This window comes from Fukomys damarensis, unplaced genomic scaffold (genome assembly GCF_012274545.1).
Source record: "Fukomys damarensis isolate Sample0158 unplaced genomic scaffold, DMR_v1.0_HiC HiC_scaffold_9, whole genome shotgun sequence".
NCBI lineage: Eukaryota > Metazoa > Chordata > Mammalia > Rodentia > Bathyergidae > Fukomys > Fukomys damarensis.
Window position 1 is genome coordinate 23,996,250 of NW_022900921.1, and position 23,750 is coordinate 24,019,999.

Consider the following 23,750-nt stretch of genomic DNA (forward strand, 5'->3'; position numbering starts at 1 on the left):
AAAAAAAAAAAAAAAAAAAAAAAAAAGACTAAAATGCTGTTGAGTGGGGAATCCAGGTCTTTTGAATCCAGGTGTGATGTTTGGAGCCAGCCATATCTGTGTCTGAATCCCAGTTCTGCAATCTGTGCAAATGCATAGTTTTCTGAGCCCCAGTTTCCTTATCTGTGAAACAGTCACAGGAATGCTCCCAAGGGTTAGTGCTTGTGCTTGAGGATTAAAGGAGGTAATGAATAAAAAGTACTTAGCCCACAACTGGCCAAGAGAAGACAGCCAATAAATGGGAGCTCTTAGGACTTGAAGTAAGAACACTGGTTTAGATAATCCCCCTTTTTACCAGCTGCTGCCTTCATGCCATTTGGTAAGAAAGGTTTTTTTGAGGGGTGGGGGGAGTGGGGTACTGACAGCTTTGAGAATAGAGATCAGCCAAAATTGCATTAAGTCCTCCCCAGCAGCCAGTGTGACACCTGGTACTCAGAAAGCTTTTGGTAGCTGTAGTAGACAGGGCAGAAGAATTTCTACAATGACCGCCCCCCCAACAATGTCCTGCCCTAATTCCTAGAGTATGTGTATCTTATGAGCTATTATATCCTCAATTTCTCCTTAAGAGAAGTGCATTATCCTGGATTAGCCAGGTAACTGCATGGGCCCTTATAAGCAGACAGCTTTCCCTGACTGGTGGCAGAAGGGAAGTCAGAGGGACTTGAAGCCTAAGAAAAATCTAGTGCCCCACTTGTAGGCTCAAGGCGAAGGTATCAGATGATAAGGAACGCAGGCAACTTCCAGACACTGAGAGGCCCCTCAGCTTACAGTCAACAAGTAGATGGATGGGGGAATCTCAGTCCAGTAGCTGTAAGGAAATGAATTCTGCCACAGTACGAGTGAGGATAAAAGCAGATTCTTCCTTAGAGCCACCAGGTAAGAGCTCAGACTAGCTGACACCTTGATTTTGTTTGGCTTGTGGGGCCGAGTCTGCATAGAATCCTGACCCACAGAACTGTGAGGGAATAGATGGGTGTTGTTTTACTCATATGCTATTAACCTGGTGATAATCTATGATGCAGGAGAACTAATACAATAGCTATACTGATTGAAGCTGCCTACAAACTTTTAAGCTCTGGTGATTCCCATTTGAGAGATGGGAGAAGCTGAGCACCCCAGAGGTGAAGGTCACACACCCAGTAATGATGTAGCATCGAAACCCAAAGTCCATCTTCTTAGTCATTTATGCCCATGATTGGGATTCTGGTCAGGGGGAATGTTCTGGGATGAAGGAGGTGAGCTCCTAAGTGATCTTGAGAGATCTGGGAGCAGTCTTGCAGTTCCTCGCATCCTTGTTTGAGAGTATGCATGTCACCCACCTGGCAGAAAGGGAATGATCCGCTGTTTAGGGTCCTTCTGTCCTCCTTCCATGGGAAATTTGTCCAACATCTGCATCTACATGGGGAGAGAATACCAAAAGCAAAAACTTTTTATAATGCAACAATGGCATCTCTGACATTTTCAAGAAATTATGGGAAATATGTAACTTGGTCTACATAAAAGTTCACTTTGTCCAAATTTTCAAAGAGAGGAAGCAACGGGGAAGGCAATTTCATCTAGATATTGGACCCCATGAAGACAATTTCTTTTTTATTTTAGGTACTACGGATCAAACTCAGGACCTTGTGCTTGTGAGGCAGGTGCCACTGAGCTGAATCCCTGGCCCTGAAGATAATTTCTTACATCAAACAGCTGCCATGCTGTGAAAGCTAAGAGTTGCCCAAGGCCATTTTTGGTTTTCCTGGGAGTTTCTAGCTATGCAACCTGAAGTGTGAAGAATACCTTCAGCGCCATCAGAATTTCATGGGCAGAAGATCATGCTCTTTTCTAAGAACTGTCAGGTTGTGTTAGGGAATACACCATCAAGAATCCTCTCTTCTGATTAAGTTATGCCTAGGACATCATTCTACCCCCGACTCGCTAAGAAGTCCCCAGCTTGGCTCAGCAGACAGCTCTGCACCTGACTGTGCCCTAGATACGGGGGGTACAGTAATGAGTGGATTCATAGTCTTGAGAGGAGCCTGCAAAATACATTGGTAATTACAAGAGGGTGTAAGAGGCACCAAAAGCTAGCTAGGGGTAGGCTGCTGGGGGCAGAAGAGTGGGTAGAGAAAGAAGGGGGCATGTTTTATTTAATAGCACCACAATGGCATCTCTGATATTTTAAAGAACTAATGTGTAATGTCTCACTTAGTATGAAAAATTGTAAAGATCTGCTGTTTACTCCCTGTGTGCTAGATACAACCTTTCAGGGCCTCATCTTTAAGTCTGCCATAATGGTAGCAACTTATAGCATTACTCTATGGATTAAAGCTGGGCTGTGATAGTCATTAATGTTATCATCAAATATTCACACTGCTTTGTCTTAGCACAGGATAGACTTATAAAGTGGACCCTTGACTATGAACTCAATTTGTTCAAGAGGGCTGCTTGTAACTCAAGTTGGTCAATTGAAAGCTCAGACTCCTTTACCCAGCCTTGAAAGTCTCTCTTCTGTAAAATCCTGTACAGGCAGACATCAGGGTCCTTGGAGAGACACTGGCCCAGGATTTCTCAATGAACCCCACACAGGAAAGGATGTTGTAATATTCCTTCCAGAACTCTTTAAGGGTTAAATCTGTATCTGAGACCATCTGGAAGCACAAGTAGCTAGCACTCAGATTGTAACTCAAGACTTTGGTCATAAGTTAAAATGAAAATTCCAGTTGTAACTCAAGTTGTTTGTATGTCAGGCCAGTTGTAACCCAAGGGTCCACTGTACTTTCCCCATGTCCTTGAAGTGGGCCAATTCTATGATCAAAAGACACGTGCCACATCAGAGTGAAGATTTATGACTGGTACATATTTTACATTCTCTAGTTCCCTCTGCCATGGGTGGGGTTGGTCACTCTATACAAGGGATACTCTGTCAGTGGGGGCACTGTGGTGGGCAGGGGTCAGGGTACCCAGAAACGTCTGATGGTTGTGTTATCAGAGAGACACAAGATGCCTTTTTTGTCTAGCGGAGCTCTTTGTTATAGTAGCACACTGTGACCCACCCTGATTAGTATATGGGTCAAGAAGTCAAAGTAGATGGAGAGTGAGTCGTGACTCTCCTGAAGTAATGGCTGGCATGTGAAAAACCCACCATAACTGTACCTCAAGGAGAGAGCCACCCAGACTCCAGATCTGTCCTTCTATTAGAATGAAAGAAGCTGGGGAAAGTCCAGAAGAAATGAGAAGAGATACTGGATAGGCATTTGGAAGGCGCAGCAGTTTTCCATGTGGAAGAGGAGAGAAATGTGCCTATTGAGCACCTACTGTATGCCGGGGATAGTCTAGATTCTTTAGAAACCTTCCCTTGTTAAATCTTAAGGGCACCACTGAGCATGGCCAATTGTATCCAGGAAACTCCAGGCCAGGAGAGTGAAGCAAGCTGTGTAGGGCCTGGAGCCAGCAATATGGCTGGGTCAGAGAAGGAAGCTCACATGCTACTTTGTCATCACATCATCCACCCTTCCCTGAGCACCCCATGCTATAAAGACAATGAAAAAGAGGGTCATTTTTCCAGGCTGGCACTCCCTGCTGTTTTGTCTGACACCCCTCAGGTAGGTGAGCTAGCTTCAGTTTGGCTGGCATCCTAAAAAGCTGCTGGGCTCACAGGTTTGTCCCAAAGCCTGGGCTCAACCTACTATCCACAGGTGATTTGTTCTGTTCTGCAGTGCTGGGTACTGAATGCAGGGCCTGCACATGCTAGATAAGCCCTCTATTCCTGAGTTATACTTCGGTCCATTATCCGTAGTTTTATTTGTGGTTTTTAGTCACTGACCCCTGCTCTGTTCTGTGTGGTAATGGGAAATACTCCATCCACTCTCCTTCAGAGACTGGTGAGGCCATTCAAGGTTTTCTCTTGAAAAGGGAAGCATCTGGACGGGGGATAGTTCTGCTGCCTGCCTTGCAAGTGCAAGGACCCAAGTTCAATCCCTGGTACCAAAAAAAAGAAAAAGAAAAAGAAAATGGAAGCATCCTTTTAAGAATCCAAGAGCTCTTCAATACCAGCACATAGGTGGCACTCAATAAAAACTGGCAGAACTAGACGGTCACAGTAGGGGAGGCTGTGCGTGTGTGGGGGAAAAGGGAATGCAGGTACACTCAGTACTCTTCATTTGCCGTAAACCCAACACTACTCTAAAAAATAAAGTTTATTAATGAAAAAAAAAAAAAAGTGGCCCAAACCAGTGATTGCAATGGAGAGAACTTTCTGGGAGGTAGCTTGAAAAGATGGTTGCTAGGCAACATGCTGACTAATATTCACGTTACAAGTATAAAATAATTGGTAATCACTACTGACACTGCAAAGCACTACAGCAACCCTGTGAAAGAAATGCTATACTCCCCAAGTCACAGATGAGGAACAGGGGTGCAGAGAGGGCAGCGAACTGAAAGTCACATAGCAAAGAAGTGGCATAGTCAGTCAAGCATCTTTGTCTAAATCCAGTTCTTCTTCCCTGTGATCACTCTTTAGGTAGCTTCAGAGTATCATGTGAACATGAAAAATCAGCCCAAGATGAGGTAAGTTTAATATGCCGTGTACATATAAACAGCAAGCAATTAATCAGTCTTAGCTGCAGAGTGTTTCAGAGATTTATAGGTTTTGTCTAATACTATTTCCCTTTTCCCTTTTCAATTTTATTTCTAGGACAGTGTTGAAATAGTGTTGGAGGAAAGTTTTTTTTTTACAGAAAGCACCAGTGCTGAGCATAATGGTGCATGGGAATAATAATCCTTACACTCTGGAGGGCCGACGCAGGAGGAATGTCAAATTCAGTCCCAGCCTGAGCAACCTCAGTGACTTAGCGAGGACCTGTCTCAAAATAAAAAATAAAAAAAGCTGAGGATGAGGCTCAATGTGAAGACCCTGGGTTCAATCCCAAGTATGACACACTCACACACACACACACACACAACACACACACACACGCTTACGCCACACAAGACAAATGATCCATCCACACTAGTAAGACAAGACTACTCCACTCTACTGAGTTTCCTTCAAGCCCCTATCTGGTTGCTCACATGAGCCAAGTTCCCACCCAGCACTGCAGTCTCAGTCTTCACTGCATGGCTTAGGCAGTCACCCTCCCATCTTTTGTTCTGACTTGCTTCCACCCAAGTAAGTGTGGCCCAGAGAGCTGGAAGGTCTGTCAGTGCTATATATTAATTTAAGGTAACATAACTGGGTTTACATGCTGCAGTCTAACTACAGATCTTTCCCCTGGGGACCAGCAGCCCTGAGGTGAGATCCTGGTGCTTCCTCATGCCAGGTATGTCCTTGGCCAGATACCTGTCCATGGGGCCAGCAGGGCTGCCTATGGAATAGGGTACAATGTTAATGAATGCTGTATGCAAACTCTTTGGGGACACAATAAAATGCTCAAAAGAAATCCCTTCTTCTTGTGTTCTCTCCACACTGAATATGTTATTTTGAAATTTAACTTAGTTTTTCTTCTCGTAATCTAAGAGGCTATATTTTTTAAAAAATTGTGTTAAATATTATAAGATAAAACATATCATTCCAATCACATTTAAGGGTATACAGGTCAACGGCATCAAATACAAATAGCACCACCACCTGCCTCAAGTGCTCCTCCACCATCCAAGACAGGAACTCTGTCCCTCATAAATGACAGTAGTTTATTTCAGCCCCCGCTACTTCCATTCTACTTTCTGTCTCCATGGATTTGATTATTCTAGATAATTCTCATAAGTGGATTCGTACAATATTTGTCCTTTTGTGACTGCTTAATTTCATTTAGCATAATGTCGTCAAGATTCATCCATATTGTAGCTTGTGTTAGAATTTTCTGCCTTTTAAGAGCTGAATAATGTTCCGTGAGGCTGTGTTCTAAGCTGTTAGGTTGCCAGCCTGTGGCACTACCAGAAGAAGATGGTGGAACCTTTAAGAGATAGAGCTTTATAGGAGGAAGTTAGCTCTTGCCTTGAAGGAACCCAAGCCCCTTCCTGTCTCCCTCTGCCTCCTGGACACCATGAGGGGAACAGGCCTCCTTTGCACATGCTCCCACCATGATGTCCTCTAACACCACAGGCCCAAAGCAATGTGGCTGAGTGACCATGGACTGAGACTTCCGAAACCATGAGCCAAAATCAACCTTTCTTCTACCTAAGTTGGTATCTCAAGTGTAACACAGGGCTGCCACACAGATGGAAATGTTCTGTCTGCACTGTGAAATATGGTAGTCACTAGCCCCGAGTGGTTACTGCGTACTTGAAAAGCAGCTAGCTTTTGCAACCAAGGAATTGAATATTAAAATTTTATTTAATTTAGATTTAAGTAGCCCACGTGACTAGTGGCTATCATAATGGACAGGGCTGGGCTACAACAATCCTGTCCAGTTTTTTTTTTTCAATTACCCTATTAATGTTAACTGCAATCTATGAGATTGCTTTCTGCAAGGACTAGTACCGAGTGTTGAAAGGTGGCAGGCTGGAGGCCTGAGAGCTAGCATGCTTTTGGGCTGCTTGTGTCCAGGTTCACAGGCCACAAGTGATTTCTACGCAGACAATTGTCACACTCGGTATCCAGAGTCCTTTAGGGACTCCATGTGGACACTCAGCCCCAAGCTATCATCAAAAGTCCAATCATAGATATTATCCTTGATAACAAGAAAACCCACTGTGCCTGCTCCTGTCCCAAATAACCAAAGAAGCAGAGCTCAGGGAAAGGAACCAGGAGGCAGATGAATCAGCTTTGGGGACAGGAGGGGGGAGAGGGAGGCACAGCAAGCTGCCACATCACAAGCCTCCAGGGGGCCAACGAACACTTCATCAGCAGTTTCCAGACCTCAGCCTGTGGTGGAGGGAAAGCGGCCATGCTGTCCAAGTCAAACACCACAGGAGCTGGTATGGAGGCCACACGTGGTTCCTGTTAGCTGGAGCCATCGGAGCTGGACTTGGGAAGGGTTTACTCCCTCAGTATCACAAAAGCTCCAAGACCCAGAGGAGCTGGAACAGGAAGTGGAGAGAGGCTGGGGGCCCAATGAGCACAGATGTAGCTGGCAGGAAGCCAGGTGCTCCCTGGGGCAGGGACTTTGGGCCTCTGATCACACCACAATAGTACCTGCCCATGCTCCTATAGGCAGCTTGTTGTCTTTGGAGTCGCCCCCTCAATCAGCTGGCCTCTGTGTCAGTGTGCCTGGTGTCCAGATGGACATGCCACACAGAGCCCGCCACCACTTCCCATCTGTCTGCTCTCCATCCTTCCTGCTCCATGACACCTGCCCTCCATGTTCCTGACCGGACTTTCTCACTGTCTGCTTATCACCACTATCTCCTCCCTGGTACACAGGAGCTACTTGGTGTCTATTTCTGCAAAGAATGAGTGAGTGAGTTAAAGAATGAATGAACAAATGAGAAAATGGTTTGGTTAGTTACTGTCTAGGAGAAGAAACTTGCAGGGAGCAGCAACAAGGCCTGGAGTTGAGTTTAGATGTAAATGCCTGACATAATCATGCCTCTCTTGATCTTACAAATAAGGAATTGTCAACTGTATGGAAAAGGGCAATGCCTGTACCCTCTGTCAATGTGGTAACTTTTCAGGAGGAAGCGAAAAATAGTTCCTGTACAGATCATGAAGGCATGCTCCAGTTTCAGAAGACAGTGTCCAGGGAAAGAGAGTGCCTGAGCTTGGAGGGAAGGTGGTTTCGGATACATGCGGCCTGCAGTCTTAGGCCAGGTGTTGGTTAGGATCTCACTGGGTTGCTCTGCCAACTAGCCAAACCACATAGGGAGTGGGAACTCTGGTTCTGCCATCCGCCATATCTGTCCCAGAGAGAAGGCAGCACTAGGGTGTCACGCGTGGGGTGGTAGGTGGTAGTTCTGGGTGGTTCTCCAAAAAGGGGCCCTGGGGCTGTCAAACTCCCAAGAGGGCAGAGTGGAAGTGAAATTGGAAACACAATTTTGGCTGTGGGACACGCTCTTCTGTCTTTGGACAGAAGGCACAGATATAGAGATGCAGCCAGCGCTGTGATTTTTGATGTGTCTAAGCACAGCGAAACATGAAGCCTCTGTGCCCTCAACAGTGGGGCACACAAGCAGGAAGGGGCTGGGGAAGGCCTCCAGTTCCCACCCATGGACTTCCGGTAGGGAGCGTTCCTGCTTATAGATGTGCTCTCCCTGTCCCCAGAGAGCTCCCTGGCCAGCCACATGCCTCAGCTGGCTCTGTGCCCACCCCCTCTGCTGCTGCCCATGGCTGTGGGAACTCTGCAGAAAGCACGGCTGAACCCCTGCACCTCTGCAAGTGTGTCTTCTTAGAGGGTCAATTGCTTATGCAGCCCCTGCTCAGATTTCAACTGCCAGGAAGCAAGCCATATCTGAGTGTCCTGGCTATGAGAAGGGTCAGAACCCTGATTTACCTCTACCTGGAGTAATGTGCTTGTCTCCAAAACACCAAGAACTTGTAGAAAACAGAGATTCATCCAGGCTCCCTGAGCCAGCCTGGGGGTCAAGTTAGCCATTGTTTAACTGTGTGCTCTATGAGGAGGTAAGCCCTGGTTCCAGTCATGGCCATGACCATACCATGAACTACTAGGAAAACTCAGGGGGTGAAGGTCAGATGGCACAGGATAAAGCAAAGCCCACACATGTGTGAGGCCTGTTAGCAAAGGACTTGTCCTGCTTAGGAATACCTTCTGCAGGATCGACCGCCCCTCTGAGAGGGAGGACACACATTTGGCCCTAAGGGCAGCCTCTGGATAGACATCTCCAAAGGCACACTGGGCCCCAAGGGAGCAGGGACGGGCAGTGATCAGGAGCACAGGTTTCATGCTTAGCCACAACTAGCTTGAATCCAAGTTCTGTTACATTCTGGGCACATGACTGCCTCTCTGAGCTTCATTGTTCCATCTGTGAAATGGACATAATATTGACCTCATGCTTTGGATCAAGAATTAAATGTGATAGCACTCACATCAGGCTTTTGGCACATATGGCTGCCAAATATTTGGCAAAGAAGTAGCTGACATTATTTCTATCAAACTGAATTTCCACCAGGCACTGCCCTCAGCTGTGTAGGCATTCTAGTAATCCCTAGCGCCTGCCTGGATGCCAGCACTCTGCTACCTTCTTTTGTAGAAACTTAAAATAGTGTATGTTTTTAATACATAATGAATACATTCATGTTTGGGGGCTGGCATATACACATATCAGATCTTAATCATTTTTGAGGATTTCCCCCCTGGTACCAAGGATATAGCTCAGGACCTTGCACTTGTGAGACAGGCACACCACCACTGAACGAAATCCCCAGCCCCCTTTTTGAGGATCTCCTTTCCCAGCTGTAAAAGGTCGACCTGCTCTACCTCTCTGTTTTCCTATCACCTACCCCCACTGTGCTACTTAAATTACTTATACTTTGGATTTCTCATATAAGAGAAACCATGTGATATTTAACCTTCTGTGTCTGATTTTATCTCACACAGCATTATGGTTTCTCAGTGCATCGGTTTTCCTACAAATGACACAAATTTACCCCTCTTTGTGGCTAAGTAGTTCTCCTCCACGCATGAATACTGTATTTTCACTCATTCATCATTTGATAGCTGGTGTTACTGTGCTGCTATAAACACTGGTATGCATGTATCACTGTAATATGATGTCTTTTTAAAACTCTTTTGGGGAAATACCCAGAAAGGGTTGAATAAAATTTCTAGTCCTTTCTTTTTCTGAGGTTATCTTCACAGTGACTCTGATAGTGGTTGCACTACTTTACATTCTCCCCAACAATGTAAAAGGGTTCCTTTCCCCACAATCTCACAAGCATTTCTCCCACTGCCACCTTCTAATGGGCTCTCCAGCTTGAGCTCAGGCTGATGCAGAAAAGGGGGCTCTGAGGGGCTGAGTAACTTATCCAAGGCCACACAGCTGGTAGAACAAAGAGGTGGCACCCAATACCAGGTGTTTCTATTCTAAGCACAGGACTCCATTCCATCCCCTGCATCTCTGTGTGAATGAGACATATGTAACCGGATGTCAGGTGGTAGTGGCAGGCTTGACCCTCAGGGGCTGCCTTTCCTAAGACAAGCAAGTCAGGAACCAAGTGAGAAGGCGAGTCCTTCTTAAGGGAACCTTCTTGCTGCTGATGAGACTGTTTACTCACAAAGGAGCTGGGTCCATGCCCTGACTATCCCAAGGGCTTCTCTATAGACCTCTCCTCTGCCTAAAAGTCCCACCTCACCGCTGGGGGGCATTCATGGTTTTCTGCTACCAACAGGCAATTTCCCTGATATCATTTGGGGACTCTACTTCCCAGTGTCTATGTCCATTAGCAGGATGGTGATTGTATTTCCAAGATAAGTCACCGAACCTTTGTCTATACTGCTGTGGTGTTCTCTTTCTCCTCCAAGTACTGTGCTGATCTGCTGGGTATAGCCTGGAGCTGTGGATGTGTACACATAGGTCATCACGCAGCCTGGACACACAGTCAACCAAGAAGTGGAGAGAGATGAGTCCTCCTTGACTTGTTGGCCGCTGATACAGACACATCTGAAGCCAAGTACCCTTGAACTTCTCCCTTGCATTCAGCTAATTAACGTGCTTTGAAAATAATCTGTTCTGATTGGGTTTCTGCACCTTAAAATGGTCTTGACTAAAACAAGATCTCACAGCCAGGAAGTGGCAGAATTTGGATCGAAGCCCAGCTCTGTCTGATGCCAAAACCCAGGATCTTAATAGATTGGCATCGCCTCCTCCTTTCAGATGCAAGCTAATTCCTCCCAGAAGCCCATGTCCATCAATAATCCTGACGTTTGCTCTGTGCTTAGAGCAGACCTGCTCTTGTGCATGTCATCACCTCTGTAAAAAAGTAATTTACCCTTTTAAAGTATCAATCAGTGGATTTTAGTATTTTCCCGTGGTTATGCAATCATAAGCACTATCTAATTCTAGAACATTCTTATACCCCAAGAAGACACCCAATACCCAGAAGCAGTCTCCCCCTAGACTCTGGCAACTAGTCTGCTACTGCTGAATTTCCCTCTTCTGAAGATAATTTTCAATTTTAACTCACAAGAACCTAATTTAATAGCCAGTAGGGAGAGACGCACCAGACAGCAAAGTGGCTAAGAGCATGGATTCTAGTGTCACCTGTCCAGCCTCAAATATGATTCTCACTAGCTTTGTGACTTTGGCAAATGAATGAATCTCTCTGTGCTTGAGTTTCTTCATCTGTGTAACTCTGATAAGCTGGTCATGAGGATTAAATGAGGCTACATTTAAATATTTAGCAGGCGGGGCCACATTCACTGCTCCAGAAAGGCGAGCTGACTTTCTTATCATCACCTCAGCTCACTGATGAAGGAGCTCAGGCAGAGGGGTTAAGGGATGTGACCAAGGCCACACAGCTGTAGTGTGGCTTGGTCCCAGGTCTCCTGACTGAGTCCTTAGCTTTTTCCATTACACCACACTGGCCCTGCTCCTCCTCCACAAGGGCTCGGCCCTTCCCACACTCTTGTGAGCCAAGTTACTTGTGAAAAAGCCCAAGGCTACATGCCAGACAGGAGGGAGGGCAGTGGGGAGTCATGAAATCACCTCACTTGAGGGTGTCGCAGCCCCACGCAGGCTGGCCTCTGGGCCTGGTCCTTCCCTCACCTCTTCGCTCTTCATGTCTGGTGTGGATGTGGGGTGGGCACGGGCCATTTCCAGGAGGAGCCAACCCTCTGGAATTCCATGACTTTCCCACACCAGCCATGCAGCTGGGACTCCTTAGGGCCAGCTGAAGCCCTGCCTTTGGACAACTTTGTTCTAGGAGGGACAGAGCAGCCTGAGGCAGCTATTTATGTGACACCAAACCCTCAATTGTTCCCAATTATGCTGAGCCAGTAGAGAATAGAACCTTACTTTTAAGTTCTGGTAGAAATAAAGTTCAGTCAGGACTGGAGAGCAGAAGGAGCACAGGCCTTGGTTCTGGAAGACCCAGATCAAACTATGGCCCAAGCAATCTTAAAGGATGTCACCTGGAGCAAGTCACATCTGTGCAGAGGGACAGATGACGCCTAACACAATTACCAAGTCAGGCACATCTCATTTAAATGGCACAACAAACACAGGAGGCAGGCACTTTCATTCCTGGTGTGCAGACAAGGAAACTGAGGCTCGGAAACATACAGAGGTGATACCAAGCTGAGACCTTAAAAGGCAAAGTTGTGGTTTGAACCCAGGTCTGTCTTTAGATTTAGGCTATGATGGTAAAGAGACTTCGGATAACACAGTGTAGCCCCGAGCTTCAGAATGTCAGCAGAACGTCACCTTTTCCTACATGTTCCTGGCCTCCCTCCCCACCCCTTCTCTGAGGGCCCCTCCTCCAGGTGAGGCTGCACCCATAGTCCCACCTCTCTCGCCACAGCTGACAGGCTCAGGCTCAGGGGTGAACATCCGATTTCCTCCTGGGCCTGGAGCTGGCACCCAGCAGCTCCAGCTTGCTGACAACAGGAAAGCCACTTCAGTTCATGGGGACTGCTGGCGCTGACCCGGGTGGTGCTAACAGGGCATGCTCTTGGCCAATGGGCAAGTTAAGAGCCTGGTCCACAGAGGCTGGCAGGAAAACAAAGCAGGCTTGATGAGGATCCTGAGGCTATACTGACAGATGGCTGGGGAGCTGCCTGCCAGTTCTGGCCCTCACAAAGCTGGCTACAGTTTTTGCTCCGGATTCTAGGACACACGCCTTCCTCTTCTCATAAGTTCAATCCCATTCTTGTGTTCAAGTGTAAACCGGCAGAGAAGGATTTTGATTTGTGGAAGTAAAGAAACTCTGATGTTCCTTCAAGGAGATGTCAGGTGGGCACATCACAGACAGGCAGCCCTCCTTATTCAGATACCCACTACCTGCAAGGTCTGTATAGAAACTTGCAAAAATGCTCACCTAACATTTGCTCTCAAAATTGATGAGCTGACTGAAGGAATCTGCATAAATCACCTTTGGGCCAGGGTCAAATGATATAGTTGTCCTTCATGGGTTCCTCTGTCATTCTCAAATATGCTCATGGTATTAGAAGGTGTTGGGCAGGATTCCTTTTCCTCTTCCTTTTCCCCCAAAACTGGCTCTTTCCTGGCCCCAGTGTTTGCTCCTGCCCTGTCCATTTTAGATGGGATCTTAGCACCTTCAACATATAGCCTCTTTATTTATATTCAGCTCATGTTCACAGCAGAGCAGAAGAAAATTATAATTTGTATACAATACTGTTTTATATGGTTGCATACTGTTGAATACAAAACATCACAAATGAGATTATTATGTTTAAAATAATTAGGTGACTGATATCTTAATTGCTTTACATGCTGCAACAACTCTTGGCGGTCTGTTAGGAAGGTGTTTGAGATTGTTTTAGTGATACCTGGAGAAAGCCATTAGGAACATATTATTATCTCCCTCCCTCTTTTATAGTAATAGGACATGGGCTCTGAAAATTCTGTTTGACATTTTCTGGAATAGATTAGGTCCATATGACCAAGCACACCTTTGGTTACCATCACCCAATCTTCTGGGAGAAGCCATGAGGAGAGAGACAGGATAGTATGCAGGGTACAGGGGCTGACTTCTATTGGCCTAGAAATATCAGCTGACTGAGCACAACTGCTTGAAAAACTACCCCTCTCTAGGGTTCAGTCCCCAGCCCCTCGAGGAATATGGTTTAGATTTAAAATGTCCATCTGGGCATGGTGGTATGGGCCTATAATCCCAGCACTCACAAATGAGGCAGGAGGATCACTGAAGAGTTCAAGGCCAGCCTGAACTACACAATGAGAACCTATCTCTTAAAAAAAAAAAAGTGCTCCCAAAGTATCATGTGTATGGAAGGATCACAGGGGTGCTATGCTCATCAGTGAACTCAACCACTGATGAGGTCAGAGCTGTACCTCCTAAAAGAGGTGAGGCCTAGATGGAGGTAGGTCACTTGGGGTGTGGCCTAGAAGGGTGTATTTGTATTCTTGTCCCTGGCTTCTCCCTTCTCTCTCTGCTTCTTGGCTGCCATAGTTAAGCAGCCTTTCTCTGCCAGGCTACTCTTTTTTTTTGGTACTGGGGATGGAACTCAGGACCTTGTACTTGCAAGGAAGGCATAGCACCACTGAGTTAAATCCCTGGCTCCCTGCTAGGCTATTCTACCTGTTAGAGCTGATCAACCATGGATTGAACCCACTGAAATTATGAGCCAAAATAAACCTCTCTTTCTTTAAGTTTTGGGTATTGCCTATTTTGTCTCAGTGATGGGAAAGTGAGTGACTAATACACCCAGGAAAGCCCATTGGCTGAAAAACTGCTCTTAAGATTGATTGGCATGAGATGAGCCTATGACACACAAAAACCTGCTCACTGGGGACTTCTGAGAAGTGACTGTTAGTCTTTCATGCTGAGTGTGAGTCCAGAGCTGCTGTAGTCATTCTACAATCATGTGGGATCTGAAGGCAAACACAACACCCTGAAAAGGGGAATGTGGAATGAGGGAAAGATGCTTGGTCAGGTTGAAGACCGTGGATCAAGCTGTGCCTGAAGCCTAGAAGGCTTCTTCTTCCAGGACATTCAGGGGCATCAATCACAAAAAATGACCTTAGGCAAGTTTGAGTTGGTTCTGTCACTTACAACAGAAATGTCCTGACTGAAAGAAAGAGAAGGAAGACAGTAATCTTGGGATAGAGACTTGGATTGGCCTGAGAAGATATAGCTACTTGCAATATGGCAGGAAGATGCACAGAAGTTCAGAAAGCTCAGCCCTCATCTCTGAGGCAAACATTTCCTAAAGCACTTTGCTACATCATATCCTGAGGGACTACGACTTCTCACACCTGCTTTGAGTTGCTTGCCTTTGGTAACATTAAGATGAAGCTACAGTTCCCAGAATCAGCTTTGTTTCCCTCTAGGGTGGGTGGGCTTATACCGAGCGGTCCATGTATTGCTTGGCTCACTACGAGACTGGAAGTGCACACGGTATTCATTCATTCATCCGTCCATCCACCCACCAAACACCAACTGCACATGTACTGTATGGCAGGCCTTGAATAAAGTACTCAGGAGAGAGAGGATGAACAAGATGTGGTCATGGTCTAGAGGGGGAGACAGGTAAATGGACAAGTGCAATACAGGAAAACTCACAGGGCTGTGGGGACACAGAACAGGTGGCCTTTGCTGGCTAGGGAATAGTCAGATAAGGCTTCCCAGAGGACAAGAGTCCTGAAGCCAAGAAGCAGTTACTGAGTCAACGAGTGGCCTAAAAGGGAACAGGGTAATGTTACATTCCACGTGAGAGCTGGCATGTACAAAGGCCTGGCTGTGGGGATGGGGAGAGAGGGCGTCTGAGAGGTCCAGATAAATACAACAAATGCAGCTTACCAGCAAACACAATTACTGTTCAAAACTCAAATCACACTCCAAAGCCACATGGAAATGACTTCCATATTACTCTCCTCTGTGGGAAATCCTTTTCTCTCATTTGGAAAATATTAAATATCAAAATATAAAGCAACAAAGCATGTCCCAAAGTAATGGATGTGATTTTAAATTGAAGAAATAAAAAGTCTATACCCTAAAGTGTTAGTGGAAAGTTAAGTCCAATTAAATTCTTTGCCAACCTGCAGCTCACCAGAAACCATGAATCCTTACCTGCAGATCAAAGAACTTGCTGTAGCGCCGGTAAATGGCCTCCGTGGAGCCACTGGACCACGTGACACGGATGATGTAGACCTGCAGGGAAGGACACAGGAGACATGTTAACACCAAGGTTGGTTGCTGTGGTTTAAATGTGTCCCCCCAAGTTCACGAGTTGGAGACTTCAGCCCAGCACAACAGTATTGGCAGGCAGGACCTCCAGGAGGTGACTAGGTATGTGGCTCTGTCCTCAGGAACGGAGTGGATTTGTTAGCATGAGAGCAGGCTCATTATAAAGGCAAGTTTGGCCTGCTTATCCTCTCTCCCACATCCTTTCTGTCTGCCTTCTGCAATGGATTATATAATAAAAAGGCCCCTGTGAAATGCCAGGCCCTTAATCTTGGACCTCTAGTTTCCAAAACTCTAAGAGAGAAATCTCTTTTCTTTATCAATTACCCACCTGTTATAGCAGTACAAAATGAAGTAAGATGGGGTCTTTTGTTTCTGGCACTCACAAGAAGCACAAGATTATCAGTCAAAAAGATTCAGGTTTCAACCTCAGCCCTACCAAGTGACCAGACAGACAAGTTATTAGCAGCTGTCTGAGTCTTAGTTTCCTTCTCTATAGAGTGGGCACAAAAACCCCCACCTCCAAAGGTATGCAAAGGACTAAATGATATCAAGTACAGGGCAGCAACAACTGTATGAGCTCAGGAGCAGGGGTTACTGTCAGCACTGGAAGGATTTCTGCCAATCATACTTAAAATCTTCGTTTTTACCAAGGGAAAGAAGAAGACCTGAGATCTTAGAACTCTATTTTCTATATTCTGAGCCACCCTGCCATTTGTACCAGGAGGACTCATGCCAAGTCATTTCTTCCATCTGAATTCCAGTTTTTTCCTGCTTCTCAGGATAGCTGTGAGGATCTGATGCAATCAGGGATGGGAACCACTTCATCAACCACAGGGCTGTGTTTCTAACCCAACCCTTCTCACAGTCAAGGCACACACAGGAAACAACGTACTGACAACAAATCTGGGCTAAGTGAGGTGGCTGTTGGAGGTCAGAAGCACCTGGTTGGGGCTGTGGTGACCCTGAAGACCAGGTACACAACTAAGGGCCAAGGAATCCGCACCCCTGAAAGCCATTCACGTCTTGTTATAAAGAAGCTGTGACAATTCAAAACACATGTGACAACTCTTTAGACACACAGATGTGCTGTGCAAATGAGGGGCTTCAGGTATGTTTGAGCCATAAGCTAGGGTTGGTTGGTAAATGCTGGCAACTGGATCTGAAATGTTCCACAAAGGTCCCATATTAAAGACTTGGTCCCAGACTATAACACTATTGAGAGGTGGCAGAACCTTTAGGAAGGGGTGCTGGGTAGAAGAAGGAAGGGTAAGTCACTGGGGCAGGCCCTGGAAGGAGAGAGTGGGACCACAGCCCCTTCCTGTCTCTGCTTCCCAGACTGTATGAGGTCAACAGCTCTGCTCCACAACCTGCTTCCCGCCAGGGTGTGCTGCCTTGCCATACACCCAAAAGCAATACAGCCAAGAGCACGGACTGAAACCTGCTAAACTGTGAGCCAAAATAAACTTCTGATAAACTGATTTATCTTAGGTACTTCTGACTAATAGAGACAAAAAATACGCCAATAAAGATGACTAATATGTGGGTTGTGGACAGCTGCTGTTTTTGCCCACTGATGATCACCCCTTCTTTGAACCAGAACACCTCAAACTTTTCTCCAGGGAACCTACTTCTGTACCACAGCCCAGTCCCTCAGAAACAGGTGTGGAGTTGGGGGTATGGCTCAGAGGGAGAACACTTGCCTAGCATGTTCGAGGCCCTACATTCAAGCCCCAGAACTGCAAAAAAAGGGAAAGAGGTGAACATGTGACCTGAACTGGGCCAATCAGAGCCAGCAGGAGTCAGTCCTGAGGCTTGCTCCAATTCTTGAGAAAGACAAGCTTTCTTCTTCTGAAGCTGTTAGACTTAGGCCATGCTACTATTTGTGAGGTGCCTAAGAACAAAGCCACTATCAGGAGAATGCTGAGGAAATAGTCTGACCTTTAAATCTAGTTCTGCTTGAAGCTTAACCTTCCAAGGAATTGTCCTGTTTGTAATTACGTTGTGATGCACATCCAACCTCTTGAGTTATCTCTAGGCCAGTTTAAGTTGGGTCTGTGGTACACGTCATCCAGTCTAGACTGCTACAGAAGGAGGGGCAAGAGCGAGGCCTCTGAAGCCTAGAGTCAGCGTAGTGTACCTTGTCAGACAGGTACGACTCAGACTGTTGGGGAGGAAAGGCGAAGACTGTGGATGGAGAGGAGGAGATGATGGGGGCTGACTGTAGGTGGACTGAGAAACAAGGACCAGGAATGATGGGGTACTGTGCCCGGCAGTGGCTTCCAAGGTGGTTTTAGACAAAGTCTCTTTTCAAATGAATCCTTATAAGGATATCCACATTCAAAACAGAAAAAGGAGCCACATGTGGTGGTGAATGCCTGTAATCTCAGCTCTCAGTAGGCTGAAGCAGGAGGACTGTGAGTCTGAAGCCAGCCTGGGCTCCACAGTGAGGTGGAGGCCAACAGGGATTATATAGGGAGAAGCTCCCCCCACTCTGGAAAAAAGAGATAAAAGCTTTCAGGGGGCTGGAGCCAGAGTCCAGCATGAATACCATGGACCCTATCTAGATGAGAAGAGATGAAAACTGAAAGAAAAATCAGGACAAGATGGGAGGCAGCCTCTCTAAACCCAACACGATTTTATCTCAGAGAAGCAGGCAGAGAGGAAGGAACTTTAGCTCTGGAGCTGAGAAGCTCTAGACTCACAATTTCCCAACTCTCAGTCTCAGCTTCCTTATCTGTAAAACTGATGATAAAAGGTGAAGCCCTGAGTTCCTTCCCAGGCAGACAGGAAACAATCAACAAATCCTAGAGCTCTGCACTCCAGTCCTGCTCACAGAAGCAAGACTATTTTTACACCCTGGATGTGGGCATCCTGGCTCATTTCATCCTGTCTTGTTCACCATTCCTAGGCAACTCACACAGCCACAGAACAGGCTAAGGCATCCTGCAGGAGGCAGGGGTGCCTATCCCCATAGAAAGGCAAGTTCCTGACAAAAACAAAGCTGTGCTTCCAAATCTACCTAACTGGCCTCACACACGGGAAGTGTCATTAAAGTCTTCTGCTCTGCTCTGTACCCTTCAACCCTCCCTCATCAACTCCAGCATGGAGGTCTGACTCGCTCCTACTCATTCAATCATTCACTTTACATTTATTAAGCACTTCTTGTATACCAGGCCTCTGCTAGGTGCTGGGATACAACTGGGAACAGACTTAGAATCTATGCCTAGAGAGTGGGAAAATGGGCGACAAGCCAGCAAACCATCTGACCTGCATATCTACCCTGTGTACCCAGAGTCCCCACCTCCAGAGAATGAAAATGCTACATTGCTGTTGACAGGTGCTGCTTAGTTAGGCCCACCATGGGTACGCCTGTATTTAACTCTAAAATCACAAGAGCATGTAAGTGCAATCAGCCCTCTGTAGCCCCAAATTTTTTCCCTTGTCATTATTCCTTGGTGATTTCACAACTGTTTGCACAGTATTTACATTGTACTGGTATTATAAATAGTCTAGACATTATTTAAAGGATACAGAAGATATGCATAGGTTCTGTGAGAATATTTTCTATACACTTTTATACAAGGGATTTGGGCGTGTGTGGATTTTGGTATCCCTGTGAGCTAAATACCCGGCCCAGGCCAACTAATTATTAATTACAGTGAGGGCTAGGAAGGCCCCCAAAGGCTGCTGTGATAGTGCACAGTGGGGCTGGCCACTTAGGTGAGGCGGCCTTGAGGGAAGGCCTTTGAACTGAGAATGAAAGGACCAGGAGCTACTCTCTGGAGGGCCCAGGAAAGGATATTCCTGGCAGGAGCAACAGCGGGAGGCTCGAGTACACTGGGCCTATGTGAGCACAGGAGAGCACCATGGCAGGACAGAGCTGGGGAAGGTGGAGGCTGAGGAGGGGCTGCAGCTGGAAGGCAAGGGGCCTGCAGGCCACAGAGAGGAGTGGGGCTGCGATTCCGCTGAAGAATTTTATTTTTTAAAATTATTTTTTAAAAATTGAGTTTATTAGTGCATTTTAGGTATACAGTACAATTACATTCATTATTGGGATCTTGTACCTTTACATGACAGGTCTTGGTTCTCATTTTTTCCCCTTGTTCCTGCCTGCTGAAGAATCATTCATTATTGGGATCTTGTACCTTTACATGACAGGTCTTGGTTCTCATTTTTTCCCCTTGTTCCTGCCCTTGCTGAAGAATTTTAATGGGTGGAGGTGAGCTACTAGTTCTAGGAGCACCATGGATATCAAATCTGCAGCTGTTCAAGTCCTTTATATAAAATGGCACTGAATTCGCATAGAAACTACACATAGCCTCCTATACACCATAAGTCATTGGTAGAGGACTTCTAATACCTAACACAATTCCTATGTATTACATGCTTGTAGGGATTCAGCAAAGCATTTAGTGTGTGGCAAATTTTGCATTTTGGAACTTTCTGGATTAAAAAAAAAAAATTTGACCTGAGGTTGGTTGAATCAGAGGATATGGAACGTGAGGATACAAGGGCTGATTGCATTTATATGCCATTGTGATTTAAATTTTACATATTTATGGAGGGCAATGTGTTAATATGGCCCATGTATAAATGTGCAATGATCAAATCAAAGTAGTGATAATCTCCATCCAACTGTGTATTTTTAAAGACATCCATATATAATCTCTTCAGCAGCTATGTGGAAAATGATTTGAAGGGGAGCAGGGAAAAAAGCAAGAGGACTTTTGCAACTCCAACAAGAAATTAAAAGCTAAAAGAAATCCCAGAACTCACGTAGACTAATGGTCCACCTTCTACATGGGTAAACTGAGGCCTAGAAAGGAAAAATACTGTACCAAAGGTTCTCATCCCTGGGGATGTTAAGGCAAAGTTTGGAAGATTGTCTGTCAAGGATACTGCCAATGAAAAATAAAAAACAAGAGGGATAAAAGAGAAAGATCATCAGATACTGTGTGATTTCCTAAAACACTAAAACAAAGCAATCTCCCCTAAGTGGAAACAAAACCCTGTTACACAATTCACTTTTAGCCTCTTGTTTACAATTTTTAAAGTTCTGTATGTACGGTACAAGAACTCTGCTGCAAGCCTAATTGGTTTATTGGCATCAACCTCAGAACCAGATATGATGCCTCAATTTTCAGGTCCAGATCTAACTTTTTAATGAGAATTTAGTCCGGGTTTGGGGCCAGTAAGGTGGAATATGCATTGGGTTCCAAGGCCAGCTCTGTACTGTGGGTAAAAAGACTCACAAGACACCACCCACCATGGCCACAGTGCTTTTTTTTCCCTCTGGAATGGGAAGTCATCTTCCTTGCTGATTAAGCACCTAACAATTATACAGCCTTGCCCAATGCCTGCCTGGAACAAATCAGGAGTACAAAGTGGTTTTTTTCTTCTCATAGGGGGTATCCTACGTTCCTGCTTGTCTGGAACCTCTCCTCTCCTTTGGTGACACCACTCTGATTTCTTTGGAGGATCATGTTTTTCCTCCCCTAGTCTTTGTGATGGGGCTGTACATATATCCCAGGCCCAGACTATTATAGTAATGTATAGCCACAAAGATAGTTTAGGAATGGGTAACTGACCCAAGGCAGGCTGATGGGACCCAATTCCAAGACTTTTGATTGGAAGACTTTGAAGACGAAGAGTCTCACCCACTGTGATGGCCAGCTAGAAGAACTTGGCACCAGGAATTATTCCAGAGCGAGCAGCTGTCACCCAGAAGATAGAACTAGGAGGGAAAGAGGAAGGCTGAATCCTAAGGACATTGTCTAAAACACTGGGTCCAGCTCAAATCCAAACATTCAATGACATGAACCAAAACAGTTTGCTATGGTTTGGGTATAACTGAGTGTCCTCCAAAGGTCCCTGTGTGACAGTTCAGTCTCCAGGTTGGTGGCAATGGGAAGTGCTGTGGTCTTTTAAGAGGTGAGTCCTAGTGGGAGGTCCTTAGGTCTCTGGGAATGTGCCCTTTAAAAAGATTGTGGGACTCTAGTCTCTCAGCCTCTCATTGCTTCTGAGATCAAGATGTTACTGTTTGCCCCGACGTACAGTCCTACCACTGCCATCTGGCACCTTTGCCATCTGATCTTGTCTATGAAGCTCCCAAACCGTGAGCCAAAAGGAACCATTTTTCTTTAGCAAGTTAGTTGCTGTGGATATTTTACTGTAGCAAAGAAAAGCTGATTAAAACACATTTGCTTTCTTGCTTGAAACAGTTGAGTTAGTTTCTTTTCTTGTTTTTTTTTTTTTAAGAGTTAGTTTCTGTTACCTGCAACTAAACCAAAATCGACACAACTGACCTGGCTTTGGGATTATACCCCAAACACTCCATGACTTGGTTAAAAGGAGTTAAAAGCCAACTTCTTCAGCAGCATTATCTACCAGTGGTCAAGAAGTAGAAATACGCAAGTGTCCATCATAAATGCAAGGTGCTAAGGTTTGAATGTGTTCCCACAAAAGCATGTGCTGACAACTTATTCCCCAGTGCATTAGAAGATGGGGCCTAACGAGAGGGGACGAGGCTATGAAGGTTCTGCTCTCATAAATGTAATCATCACGGGAGTGGGTATATTATCTCAGGAGTGGGTTGCTTATAAAAGGGTCCTCCTTGGTCACTCCCTCATCCTCTCTTATCCTTTCCATCATGGGATGACAGAACAAGACGGCTCTCACTGTATACCCTGTGAGCAGGGACTTCCTAGCTATGGGAAATATGAGCCAATGCCTTTCTGTTCACTATAAATACAGCCTGTGATATTCTTCTACAGCAGCACAAAATGATCCAAGACACATAAAGAAAATGTGTGTGTAACACACAATGGAGTATTATTCAACCTTTAAGGAAATTCTAACACATGCTATGGCACTGATGAAACCAGAAGACATTATGCTAAGTGAAATAAGGCAGTTATAAAAGGACAAATGCTGTATGATTATATGAGGTATCTAGAGTACATAAAGAATAATGGATGTAAAGGAGAATGGTGGTGCCAGAAAGAATGGAATGAGGAGCAGGTGTTTAATGGGTTTGTGACTGTTAATCCTGATATGTCAACTTGAATGCATTAAAAACACCTAGCGTATTACTGAAGCACAGTTCTGCATGTGTCTGTAGGTGACTGACATGTACACCAGCAAAGTGATGGAGAATACCCATGTCATATTTGGGTGGCACCAACCAATGGGCTTGTAGTCTGGATGTAATAAAAAAGGGAAAGACAGGGCTGGGGGTTTGGCTCAGTGGTTCCACCACCTGCCTTGCAAGCGCAAGGGCCCAAGTTCAATCCCCAGTACCAAAAAAAAAAAAAAAAAAAAAAAAGGAAAAGAAAAGACGGAGGTATGCCCATTTCAAAGAGCTCCAATGTTGGCCTTTGTTTTTGGACATCAGTCTCCAGATCTCCAGTTTCTTTAGCTTTCCAATGCAGACTTATACCAGTGAACTTTCAGTGAGTTTCCAGGCTTTCATTCTTGGACTGGCCCTGCATTCTTCTTTTTTTTGAGACAGGTTCTCATCATGTAATTGAAGCTGGTCTTGACTCACTATGTAGACCAGGCTGGGCTTGAACTTGCAAAGATTCTTCTGCCTTAGCTTCCCAACTGCAGGGATTACAGGTGTGCGCCACCAGGCCTTGGCCTTGCATTTTTTTTTTCTTTTTTGTGAGTACTGGGGATCAAACTCAGGACCTTGAGCTTACCAGGCAGGTGTAGCGCCACTGAGCTATATCCCCAGCCCTGGCCCTGCATTCTTGATTGCTTTTTATACCTTCTATCTTCACATGCTGAGTGAGTAGCTACTAGATCTGCCAGCTTCAGTGTGCAGATGGCCACTGTGCACTCTTCTGCCTCTGATCTTGCAAACGGTCATTGAGAACTCTTCGCACCTCTGAGAAAGCCTACTTAATAAATCCCCTTGTACAATTATACATGTATTTTCTACTGACTC

General features: G+C 45.6%; 1 protein-coding gene across 2 annotated transcripts in view; it reads right to left on the reverse strand.

Moving 5' to 3' along the window:
• Sh3pxd2b (SH3 and PX domains 2B) overlaps nucleotides 1-15,760 on the reverse strand; it is a 70,795-nt gene extending 55,035 nt beyond the window's left edge. For both annotated transcript variants that reach the window (XM_019207225.2, XM_019207224.2), the window contains exons 1-2: nucleotides 15,686-15,760; nucleotides 1,359-1,434 (exon numbers count right to left, since the gene is read on the reverse strand). In XM_019207225.2, coding sequence (XP_019062770.1) covers nucleotides 1,359-1,434 — 76 coding nt within the window. In that variant the 5' untranslated portion in view covers nucleotides 15,686-15,760. The remainder of the gene's footprint in view (nucleotides 1-1,358; nucleotides 1,435-15,685) is intronic.
• Nucleotides 15,761-23,750: the final 7,990 nt, after the last annotated feature.